A 12,351-nucleotide genomic window follows, 5' to 3' on the forward strand; every position below is an offset into this window, starting at 1 on the left:
GAAAGGCAATGAGAAATGCTCATCCTACCTATGATTTGATTTGCTTCACTCAAGTTAAACCACCAATGTGAATCTTATTTTCATACAATCATCCTCCCATTTTTGGAGAGGTCAGGTACACTTTGTTATCGCTATTAACAAACCAAGTTCACCACCAGATTTATAATGAGCATACACCACTACAGCCTGGCTGTCCCCAGGTGGCAGCAAGGCAGGGGTAGAAAGGAGGTCCTCCTGTTGCACTTCTTCCATTAGCTGCTGTTCCAGGAGGACCTACAGATCACACACATGTACTCTGCTGAAGGAGAAGAGGTGAAGCTGTTTGTTCCCATCTATCCCACTGACAATGTAGAGGACTGGCTGCTGGAAGTTGAGAAATGCATGAAAGCCAGTGGATGGGACAACATAGAAAGAGCAATTGCTGTTTATCCAGAGGTAAGAGTTTTATCACAGACTGGCAGGTCTCTGATATCTTGGTTCCAGGCTTGCCATAGAGGACAGCAGTGAAGGTACTGATCAATTTGTGATATTCTACTAGTTTTAAAACACAACCTTTGATCCAACTGTGTGTGTATGGAGTGCAGAATGGGCAGTTGAGCAAGCAGCTAATGGTCCAGAAGAATGCAAACCCACACTCACTTAACAGCTACAGAACACTTCCCAGTATCATAGGACAACCCTGCATGAACCTATTTCTATCTCTCTGTCCAGGCCACTTCCTCTTTATAGGGATCTAACCTCTTTGTCTTCTTCAGCTCTCCTGTCTTACACAGTGTGCTAGGGGCTGGTGAAGGCGACCAAGGCACTGTGGTTTCAATCAGGGGATGCATCTTGGCCCTGGTTTCAGTGTAAAACTGAAACTGGTAGAAAATCTTCATTCTTATTTGTTTGGGCCTAAGGAAGGAGAAAGGCTGAAAAAAAGACAAGGCCTCTGATATTTATGTTATTGTTTTCTAACCAGCCTGAAAATTTGAAACTTGGAAAGTTAGAACAGGCTAGAGGAGGGGAGAAACATTCTTTTAGGTCTCAAAGATTCATCTCAGAGCAAGGAGATGTAGAAATAAAAAAAAAATCATTGTCTTACCACCTTTTTTCCCCTCACTCCTCTTTTTAAGACTCCACGTACTACATGGGTCTTGCAATGGCCTGGGCAAGTGGTCATTGCTGGCTGCCAGGTTTTCTGGACAAAGGAAGTGTCTGAAGCTCTGGAAGCTGGAGATTTGTCCAGCAGGCTTTACCCATGGCTGAGTACTGGGATATGAAAACGATTGTAAGGGTGAGATTTTGCCAGATGGAGATTTTTCAATCATCTGACCTTAGATAACTTATAAATACATCCAGGACATTACTGTAGGAGAAACAGAGACTCAGTCCTGCATAGCACAGCTCAAAGCCATGTAAAAAATGAGGTTATCATTGTAATCATTAGGATATTTGTCATTAGACACCTCAAATAATGTACAGGACTGACAATATGATCGTTACCTGAAGACAGAAAAAAGAAATCAAAGATGGAGGAGACCTGAAGTGATGAACAGTAGAAATCAAGGTGAAACTGCATCCTTTGCGTCTGTTCCATGCATCTAATCAGACCTCATACCTAGAAGATATTATGTCCTCTGCTCTGGGCCTCCTGGTGACTCTTAACTCTTTCTTTTCATCTGAACTTGGTAATGCTGTAGGCAAAAGTCGGCTCTGAGCCAGCCTTGAGCAGTATTTGCTTTCTGAGCAGTCATTTTTATCTCTGACAGGAGAAGAGGCAGAAGTTGCCTGGACACAGCCTCTGATCTGGACTTAGCATGCCATAAGTTTGATTGCATTGTGTTAGTACAGCCTGGATCTTTGGGATATGGACTGCTTCAGAGTAGTTTCTTTTCCTTATCCAGCTGGGGGATTTGGTTGCCCTGGTCTATGGAAAGTTGTCTAAGATGCAGCGAGCAGTGTTGTCAGCTCTTACTGTGATTGAGGTCCACACCAAGGATGTTGCAGCAAAGCTGATTGAGGAGAATGTGACAAACATGAATGATTTCGAGTGGATCTCCCAGCTCAGGTGGAGACCCCAGCTGCTGAACCTCACCTGGCCTCTTTATTCTTACCCATCAGCTGTGTCCATGACAAATGGAAACAAGAGTTTGCTTAATGTGTAAGTAGTGTTCCTGAGTCACCTCTAACATCCCCATGATGAGTGGGCCTGAAGCCTGCTAAGGATGCCAGTTCTAAGGCATCCAAGACAGATGTAGTTTTGATGGCATCCACTTTGGAAATACAGAGTAAGCCATACCATGGTGTTTCACAGCCTCACTGTGAAAAGGGCATGTTCCTGTCCAAAGAGTGCAATGCTTGATGTAACACCTAATTCAGGTCCTGTGAGAACTCCTGCCCACTCTGTTGTGTTACCTTATTCTTCCTTCTCTTGAGACGGAAATCCCTTGACATGCAGGTCTCCAAACATGCAGGCTCCTGAGCCACTGTATTGTCTGCTAGCCAGTGTTTATCCTCCTGATGTCATGTTCACTTATCATTAGATACTACTGGACAAGGGGGGACCTGTACATCAGACCTGTCAATGCTGAATTTATCTGTGGCTATGAGTATCTGGGGAACAGTGGCTGTCTGGTTATCACGCCCCTCACTGACAGGTCAGGAGACTGTTTTCTGGGTATTAAGTGTATCTTTTTCTTTTTCTCTTTTTTTTTTCTGGATGAACAAACCTCATTGGGTATTAAACCAAGCACCTGACCATGCTGGTCTTACGGCTTAATGTATGTAAATAGAAACCATTTGTACAGTAAAGGACTACCTGAGATGAGGGCATAGGAACATTCTGGCATTGGTTCTTCTGTATTCCTAGTGATCAGTGCTCAGACTCATTGCTTTCACTCTCCTAATTCTTTAAGTAGTGCTCTGACTCATATAACATGCCCCTAGCTCTTCTACAAACCAGTAATAGGGGCATCTAATACTCTAGAATATGCATCAGCAATAATAGTTTTACCCTTTTGTAACTGTCCTTTTTCTGGAGAGTGAATTTGTAGCCAGTGACAGAAGGATTTATCCATGCAGGCTCCCATGAATACTAATCAAGGCCACATAGCTAACTTCTTTGCAGAGTGCCGCATATCTAAGCGATTCTGCAGAATAATAAAGGATGGATTCCTACCTGTTTCCAGCTGAATGGATCACATGTCTGCCATACTGAAATCGGTAGTAGAAATGTTTTTCATCATCTGCCCTTTTTGTCTCTCCTTTGTTGTAGGTTTTATCTGACACAGGAGCTCTGCACCTGAAATTTGGAGAAGCACCTGCAGGACCAGCAGGAGCAGGCAAAACAGAAACAACAAAAGACCTGGGGAAAGCACTAGCAATCCAAACTGTAGTGTTCAACTGCTCTGACCAGCTTGACTGTATGGCAATGGGGAAGTTTTTCAAAGGATTAGCCAGGTACAATGAAATGCTGTGTGTCATTATCAAGGAGTAGGTAGGATAGAGGGAATTGGTGGATATTTTTCATAGCAGCCCAGAAGAGCAAACAAAGCCCTATTAAGGGGGTTACTGTGTTCCAAAATACGCAGTTACAAAATTCCTGCCAGAAGGGAGGGACAGTTGAGCTAATTAAAGAAAAATGAGTAAAAAGAGATCCTGTTCATTTAAGGCAAAATATAAATGCACCAATCTGCTATTAGAAACCTGTGCAAATGTTTGCAGCTGTGGCCTTTGTTTTAATATCATCCATGTTGGACTGAGATTCAGCCCACAAGCTGCTTAAGCTTAAGAAGGAGAGAATCTGCTGAGTATATCCAAAAACTGAGCAGCCAAGAGAGACTGCTCTAAGCCCTGAGGAATCCTCTCAGAGAAGCTTGTCTCTTCTCTACATTTCAAATAATGCTGGTCTAATTAGTCTGTCGTGTGCTGGTGAATCTGAATTAGTCACTCCAACAAAAGCCGATACTCGTTTCTCAGATGTTTTCTTTGTATGTAATTTCACTTCTTTCTTAAACCATGCCTTGTGGGAAGATCTCTTTCCTCATATACAAGCTTCCAGCTTTATAGATAGTCCGGCAAGCTCTGAAAAATGGACTTAAGAGGTGTCTAAACTGTATCTGCTACACTTACAGGTCAGGTACAAAACAGGAATTCAACATAACACCTCTTTCAAGCCCAAATCTGTATCATGCAGAATCTGTGCTGTGCTGTAGGGTAGGACATTGCCATGGTCTTGCAGAGACAGTGCGCCTTCTCACTCATCACAGGGCCTGGGATGCATAGTCGGGCTGAGGGGCTACAGCCATTTGCACTGTACCGGTACACTCTGGCTGTGTTGCTACCTGATGGTGGGACGTTAAGGGCCTTTTTGCTTCACTTCTTGTTTCTGTGTTGCCTCCCCAGCATGTGCATGTATAATTTCTAGATCTAGCTGAACTCTTGACTGCAAGTTTGCTGCTGTGTGGTATTCCTGACTCCCCTCATTTCTCTTTCCTTGTTCAGCTCTGGCGCATGGGCTTGCTTTGACGAGTTCAACCGCATTGATACTGAGGTGCTGTCTGTGGTGGCCCAGCAGATCACAACCATTCAGAAAGCACAGCAGCAGAGGGTATGTAATGCGGACACAAAGGCAGACCAAAAAATCTCCACCTGAGCTAGTCTAGGCTAGTCCTTGACTTTGCATGTCCCTTCATGGAGGACCAGCTTCACTGCTCAGGGGCCACTCAGACAGACACACTTGAGCTTGGAGAGGCATGAATAATACCCTAGCTGTGACGCATCATATCTGGCCGTTACACAGCATCCTGAGTGGGCTTTGAAACCTTACCCTAGTCTATGCTGCCACAGTTGCCCACAGTCTCACAGGCTGAAATACATCTCAGCTTGAGCTGCAGTGCCAACAAACTTTGCTGTGGGAAATGCTCCAATACAGATCCACTGAGCTGATACAAATTGAAGCTCTAGTAAATGCAGCCAGTGTTCTGCCATGAGGTGCTCAGCACCACATTTGTCTCAATATGTTATCCAAGCTTTAGTGGATTCACAAAACCCAATATGTGCAGAAAAATGCATACTCATGCACACACAGAGTTGCAACTTGAAGTGAATTCTTGGCTTTACGTGGAGGCTCAGCTGTCAGCCAGACTAGCAGCCAGCCTCTGCTTTTTTCTCTGGAGACTCAGAGGGGTTAAGACCTGAATCTCCTTGACTTTGGCTTGGAATTAGAAACTTGCTCTCTGTGAATTCTTCTGCATTACTTTATCCCCCATCTCAAATTACTACCTATGCAGCTTTAAAAAGGATTTAGGTTTCTCTTTGCCCTCTCTGCCACGAATTAATTCAAGTTGAAACTCTACTGCAGAATAAATGAAAAAATGTTTGTTTACAGCTGCAAGGATAAAAGTCTGTTTAAGAGCCAAAAAAAAAAAAAAGTAACTTGTCAGTAAATTTTCCATGAGCCCAGTTTCTTAAACAGGGAAAAATATTGCTGGTAATACTGGATTCCTGCAGTGGGACCAGATTGAGTCACTACAGTTGTGAGCAGCTGTGTGTGTCCATGCTTGATAATTTAACTACTGAAAGCCATTGTTTTCCTCTTGGAAGATTCTGCTGTATTATTTAATTTGCGGGTCAGGCTCTTCTTTGAGGATGATCACATTTCTAATATTCTAGGTGGTTTGCTTCGTGTTTGAAGGCACTGAGATCCCACTGGTCCCATCCTGCGCAGTCTTTATCACTATGAACCCAGGATATGCTGGGCGTCCTGAACTGCCCGATAACCTGAAGGTAAGGAGGGCAGACTGCACAGACAGAAAGTAGAGGGGCAATACAGGTGCTGGATGCTACCCAGACCACCAGCAGGATTAGTATGTCATCCTTTTGGAAAGTTTCTAGGATTATTTTGAGATTTGAACAGTCTGCAGGGATGCTACACTGGCAGGTGCCAGGCACACTCATGCTGTGTCCTCTAAACAGCCTCGGGTAAATACTCAGCCTTTTCAGTTTGCTGGGAAAAACCAAGAAACAACTGTGTTTTGATCTTGCGTTGGAACTGTATGTTTCAGGCTCTCTTTCATCCTGTGGCTATGATGGTCCCAGATTACTCCATGATTGCCGAGATCTCACTCTATTCCTTTGGGTTTAACGAAGCCAAAGTACTTGCAAAGAAGATCACCACAACATTCAAACTATTGTCAGAGCAGCTCAGCAGCCAGGTAGATGCTTTAATGTCCATGAACAGTTTTTAAATGTGAGGCTTTCTCAGCCTAGGTGCAAAGTACTTGGATGGTTCTCTTGGTGATAGCATATCACAAAAAAGTCACAGTACACAAAAAAGGTCTTCATCTATCCTTCTTCCTAATTCTCATTTCTCCTCCTGTGACTGGACTTTCATTGACCTTCAGTCCTGGTTAGGATTACAATGACAGGATGGTTGAGCCAAGCAGCCCTGCCTACTTCACCCTCCACCTAGGATTTTTTATCATCCACTTATTCTCATCTTCCTCACCTGTAGTCTGTACGGCTGAGGACTAGTTAGTTGTTGGAAGGATCCCTAGAGCAGACTTGGATGAAAAAGCAGTTGTTCTGAAGGCATAACTCTCATTTTTCTCTTCTTACCTGCTAACTGAGTGCATGTATAGGTTCGCTCTTTTTCAGGTGATGCTCCTGTATCTGATGACATTGTCTCCTCTATGCCTTTTCCAGGACCACTGTGACTTTGGGATGAGAGCTGTAAAGACTGTCATCTCAACAGCTGGCAACCTCAAAAGAGAGAATCCTACTATGGATGAGGTAAGCTTGTTCATACTTCACATTGTCGTAGACTTATGTGGCCTTTTCTGCAGCCGCATAAGAGAGGCAGATTCTTTGAAGTTCTGAGTTCTTAAGTCATTGCAGGACCTGATCTGCCTTCAGGCTATCAGGGATGCCAACCTACCCAAATTCCTGCAGGATGACCTAAAGCTCTTCAGTGGTGTTGTCTCAGATTTATTTCCGAATATCAAAGAAAAGCCTGTTGATCATGGCATTCTGGAAGAAGCTATTTGCAAATCCTGCATCAAACTGAATGTGAAGGATGTTAATGGTGAGGGGAAAGGCTCTCTGCAAGCTCCCTCTGGGCCTGGGCTTTGAGTCCAGTGCCCTGCCCTAGCAGAGAGGCAGCTGGTCTCAGATCCGCTCCTTATCATCTTCCTCTACAGGTTTTGTGATGAAGTGCATCCAGCTCTATGAAACCATCGTGGTTCATCATGGCCTTATGCTAGTGGGACCAACAGGCTCTGGGAAGACAAAGGTATGGTTGAGACACTGTGCTGTTCCCAGCAAACCATCACATGCCTAATGATACAGAGGGTTAAGCTTCACAAAAAATGCACACTCTGCCATTTCCAGCTTCTCTCAGATGATGGAAATCAGGAGACCAAGATGCTGCCTTTTACTATTGATTTGTAGCCATGGGGAAGTATATTAGTAGCTCACTCCTTCGAGCTGGGAGATTAGACTGAGGCTTATTAGAGCTGCTGCAAATCTCTAAGGCTGAGACATATTTTGATATCTTGAGACACTTCAGGCCCCTTGCACAGGGGATCTAACTTCCTCTCCCTGCATCTGGAATGCTTTGGTTTTGTGAATACAGCGAGGCATCTCCTTGCTATGATACTATCCTTCACTATGCCTCCTTACTGCCTTTTGAATGCAGTTGCTGTGACAGCAAGTGGCTGTGTCGTTACGGAGCCATGGCAGTTAACTCTCCTGCTCTCCTGCTTTTGCAGAGTTATGAAGTTCTGGCAGCTGCAATAACGTCACTGAAAGGGCAGCCTGCGGCCAGCGGTGGGGATTACGAAGCAGTCAGCTACTTTGTACTGAATCCCAAATCCATCACAATGGGGCAGCTTTATGGAGAATTCAACTTGCTAACGCATGAGTGGCAAAGTATAAAACCTGCTTTCCTTCTTTCCAGATGGGAAATGTTTTTCTTCTGGTGTTGAGCGTCTTCTGTTTAAGGCTGAGAACTGTTTAGGGTAGTGGCATTAAAACCAGAAGCAATCGAGTCCTTATCCTTACCAAGCTACAGTAGCCACTCACAGCAATTTAAGCTGACATCTTTTATTGTGCGCTTGGCCCCACTGCCAGCACATCTCAGACAGTTACTGCAGCTCAGCTGGCAGCATTAACTGCGGAACAAGGAAAATTCAACTTCTTTGGATGGCACGCCCCGCTCTAAGATACAGCGGCTTAAAAGCACGTGCTTTGCTTCTGAAGAAAGGTGACCTGTGTACTGCACACTTGAATTGTTCTGTATAAATACACTGGTGGCCTTGAGTGATGAGGGATAACTTTCAGGCATAAAGGGGCATTTCATTCCTGTTATCAGGGCTTCTGCTTGCTTACATGGTTTGGAAGAGAGAACCAATGGCCCATTTGCCCTCTTGACAGCCAGGTCCTACTGCTTATGTTTCCATATGTGGCCTGAGGTTGACTTTGCAGCTCACTTTATCCAGAAGGGAAGGTGTGAGAGGCAGTGTGAATGTCCCTTTGGCCTTGTCACCCACCACTTGCTTAGGGACAAAGCTAAAGACTGTGTTCTGTAAAACAAGGGAAACTAAATAAATATGAAACTAACTGCCTCTAGGAAAAATGCAAGCAAGTAAACATTACTGATGCTGAGACACAGAGCTTCCCAACCTGGGCTCTGTTGCATCTTTAGTGAAGGACATTTTATAGGATATTTCAGTTAAGCTCGACTGTTTATTTATGATGTGACTCTACCCAAGGGCAGCACACAGGCACGTCAACATGACAAAAAGAAAAATACAGCAGCCGTGTAAATTGTATTTACAGACAAATCCATCTGTTTTAATCAGTTGAGCTTTAGAACAGACTGTTTTCCCTTGATGGCAGTAACAATACCCTGGAATTCACTCGCACTATAAAAATAACAAATAATTATTTAATAATAGGAGTAGAATTCGGGGCCTGAATAGAAATTGCACTCCAGGTTTCCATGTACAGATTAAGTTCTTCCTGTCAACAGTCAGCATTCCTTGTGTCTGCATTCCTGTTCACCAGTTCCAGCTCTACCAGGGTTCACAGGCAGCTGAGGATGGGTAACTTCAGTTATAAAAAGAGTAGAGTCATACTCTTTAGCCTGGATTCACCCTCCCAACCTATAGTTACCCAACTGAAATACCTGAATTAGCACAGTAGCTGTCCTGAATCTCCCTTTACACTCGGTGGAAAAAAAGAGGCACCTCCAGAGAGCAGATAACCCCACTATGACCTGAATGGATGCTAGTAAGGCCTCTTTGCTTTTCACTGAGGACAGAGATGTGAAAGGGAAACTTGGCATTTTATAGTTAAATGACATGAAATCCAGACCTTAATGCCCAAAGGAATTGTCTCATAGCACCACTCAGGCTGAGATGTTTGTCTCAGTAAAAGAAAGAATGAGATGGATCTTTATACAGCTCATCAACAGGTGAGGCACAGGCATCTTTGGGCACACGAACCAGAGTAAGATTCTGGCTCTGTTGCCTTATATGGTGGAAGCTTTGCCATTGATTTCAGCAAAAGCAGAATGGGTCAAGCCCTGCCTTCCTCCCACCATTCAGGACAGATGGGATCCTTTCCTCACTCATCTGGCAGGGAGCTGCAGCCACTGACACCACCAAGAAGTGGTACATATTTGATGGGCCAGTTGATGCTCTGTGGATTGAGAACGTGAACACAGTGCTGGATGACAATAAGAAACTGTGTCTCAGCTCAGGGGAAATCATCAGGCTGGCAGAGGTAACTCATCCCTCATGCTTTTGCTGACTGTTGTCTGTTTTCCTTCCTCCTTCTTGGAACAGATTTGCCTTTTACTTTCCACTTGATGTCTGTGATGGACTTGTATGGAAATTGGTGTCTCAGTAGCAGCCCTGTGTTGGCCAAACCTCTGCTGTGCTGCACAAACAACAAAAAGAGGGCTTCTCTAACAAATTACGCTGAAAGAGATATCAGAAGTGATCAAATCCTTATCCTGTGTTCTCACATTTTGCCATTTCCAGAGCATGACCATGATGTTTGAAGGGCAGGATGTGGCTGTTGCTTCCCCTGCCACAGTCTCCTGCTGTGGCATGGTTTACCTGGAACCCAGCCTCTTGGGGCTGGAGCCCTTCCTTGAATGTTGGCTGCAAGGAATCCCAGGCATCATGCAGCCCTTCTCACAGCAGGAGAGAGATTCCTCAAGGTGAGCTACCACGCCATTCTAACCCTCCCATGGCTTGGACGTTGTCAGCTCAGATATCAACCAGTCCAGATTTGTCAAGGCCTGGGTTTAAATGCCATTGTGGGAACACTTCAGACTACCAGTATGGGAACATGTCTGTGAATTTCCTGGATTTAATAGAGGTTATTCACTGATCCCTAGAGATGTGACTTAGTCTTACTGGTCATTTTAGTTTGTTTTATTTCCTTTCAAAATTATCTTCTGGATGAAATTATCCCTTGTACAGCTCCATTGCTTACAGTGGAGTTACTCCAGGGAGAAACTTGTTAAGAACAAGTCTTGTTATTTCTACTCTTCTCCTGAGCCACTGTTTTAATGAGTAACCCAGAGCTGCGAAGGAAACGTCTGAAGGGAGCAAACCATTTAACAGCAGTGATGGCACAAGAACAGAACCAAAAGGCAGGCCCAGAGGTTTCTTGTGGCTAAGACTGAACCAAGAGGTTTGATTTACTTTTCTCAGTGATACTCAGGACGCAGCGGGAAATGGCAGCATTCTCAGTCATACCCTCCTTGCTAAATGTTGTGTGCAGGGAGGTGAGGAGAAACCAAAACCCTGGAAGGTAAAAGCAAATTCAAGTGTGTTGGATGGTGACAATGAGCTCTTCCTGCCTCTCCTTACAGGAGGCCATTGGGTTTGTCCAGAGGTTTGTGAAGGAGATAGTTACCTCAACAGACAGTAACCTCACAGGGAGCCTCCTCATACTCTTGGAATGTTTGTTTCAGCCTTACGTTCCCGTTGAGGTAGGATTTTGCTGCTGTTGCTTGTGTGCGCCTGTAACTCTTCAGGGAACTAAGTCATGCGGAGGGTTAGTCACCAGAGAACAAAGTGTTGGTGCAGAAAAGTCACACTGGAGCTCATCTGTGTGGCAGAAGGCAATACAACATCTTGCAAAGCACAGGTAAGCCTGGAAAGATTATACTTTTGACCACTGAAAGAGCGAGAGATACACCCCATGCCTACTGAGCTGGAGGGAAGAGGTCCACTTTTATTTATAGCAGAGGGAATTGGAGAATGAGTGGAAAGCAGAGATCAGAGCTGAGCAGCAATGCATTTCAGGTTGCAGATCCTTTGTGAATTAGTACTGAAGAAGACTGAACAGTTTTCAAATTAAAACCAAAATATTAAATTCTTCTCCCAGTTCCTGTTGAGTGACATTATTTTAGCAAGGGGAGTCTCTCAAGTACACCAATGAGACAGCAAGTTTTAATCCACAGAATGCATTAACAAGGCCTGTGAAAAACTGGCTAGAAAAAGCTACTTAGAGGCTGAATAAAATTATGAGCACATTAAGAAGAATCTGGGTTTTGTGTACCTTAAGCATACCTGAGAATTTTACTTCTGCTCTTCTCTGGTTGTCAGGGAACTAGGACGACTTCCCAGGAGAAGGCAGCTTGTATTGGAGAACTGATTGAACCCTGGTTTATATTTGCCTTGACCTGGAGTGTGGGTGCTACTGGAGATTCCCAAGGGCGCACGGCATTTAGCTTGTCGTTGAGGGAGATGGCAAAGGAGAAGGTGAGTAAAGGAAAAGCAGATCCTGTCTCATTATAGAGGAACTGATCATGAGGAATGGGGTCAGAGCTTCTTGAATGCCTGGAGGCTTTGATTGGGCTTCCTCTTGGGATCAGGTATACCAGATCTGCTTCAGACTTCAAGGGACCCTTGGAGCTGGAAGATCTAGGAGAGAGACCTGACCCCTCTGGCCTGGGCAGCATCCCATTAGTAAAGTTTTCCTTGCAGTAGCCAGGTTGACCCCACCTTTATTCCCACAGATCCAGTTACTTTTCCCAGAAGAAGGACTGGTTCATGACTGTAAGCTGTGTGAGGCTGGGCTTAGCAGTGCTGAAGATGATCTGGATGAGGAGGCCATTAGGAAGGTAAAACATTTTACTTTCAACTCCAGGCTGGGAAATTTGGGGAGAGGGACCAGGAAGCAGGACAGTCCTCATGGATTTGGTAGGGTTTTCTCATCAAGGGCAAATAAGAAGGAGGAGGAGCAAGGCAGATGAATATACCATCTTTTTCACAGGAGACAGCAGAGCATTGGGGGATGCAAGGCTCATCTGACTGACTTTTATGACGAGGTGACCTGCTTGGTGGA

General features: G+C 44.6%; 1 protein-coding gene across 1 annotated transcript in view; it reads left to right on the top strand.

The window, feature by feature from the left end:
• LOC104536855 (dynein heavy chain 1, axonemal-like) overlaps nt 1-12,127 on the top strand; it is a gene marked incomplete at its 3' end in the record, with an annotated part of 39,799 nt that extends 27,672 nt beyond the window's left edge. The window contains 17 exon segments of the mRNA XM_010179584.1: nt 256-435; nt 1,116-1,252; nt 1,883-2,050; nt 2,526-2,668; nt 3,273-3,441; nt 4,486-4,591; nt 5,656-5,769; nt 6,048-6,197; nt 6,688-6,774; nt 6,880-7,066; nt 7,182-7,273; nt 7,752-7,906; nt 9,591-9,768; nt 10,029-10,210; nt 10,849-10,990; nt 11,610-11,765; nt 12,023-12,127. Coding sequence (XP_010177886.1) covers nt 256-435; nt 1,116-1,252; nt 1,883-2,050; nt 2,526-2,668; nt 3,273-3,441; nt 4,486-4,591; nt 5,656-5,769; nt 6,048-6,197; nt 6,688-6,774; nt 6,880-7,066; nt 7,182-7,273; nt 7,752-7,906; nt 9,591-9,768; nt 10,029-10,210; nt 10,849-10,990; nt 11,610-11,765; nt 12,023-12,127 — 2,451 coding nt within the window.
• Between the last annotated feature and the right edge of the window lie 224 nt (nt 12,128-12,351).

This window comes from Mesitornis unicolor, unplaced genomic scaffold, assembly GCF_000695765.1.
Source record: "Mesitornis unicolor isolate BGI_N332 unplaced genomic scaffold, ASM69576v1 scaffold20452, whole genome shotgun sequence".
NCBI lineage: Eukaryota > Metazoa > Chordata > Aves > Mesitornithiformes > Mesitornithidae > Mesitornis > Mesitornis unicolor.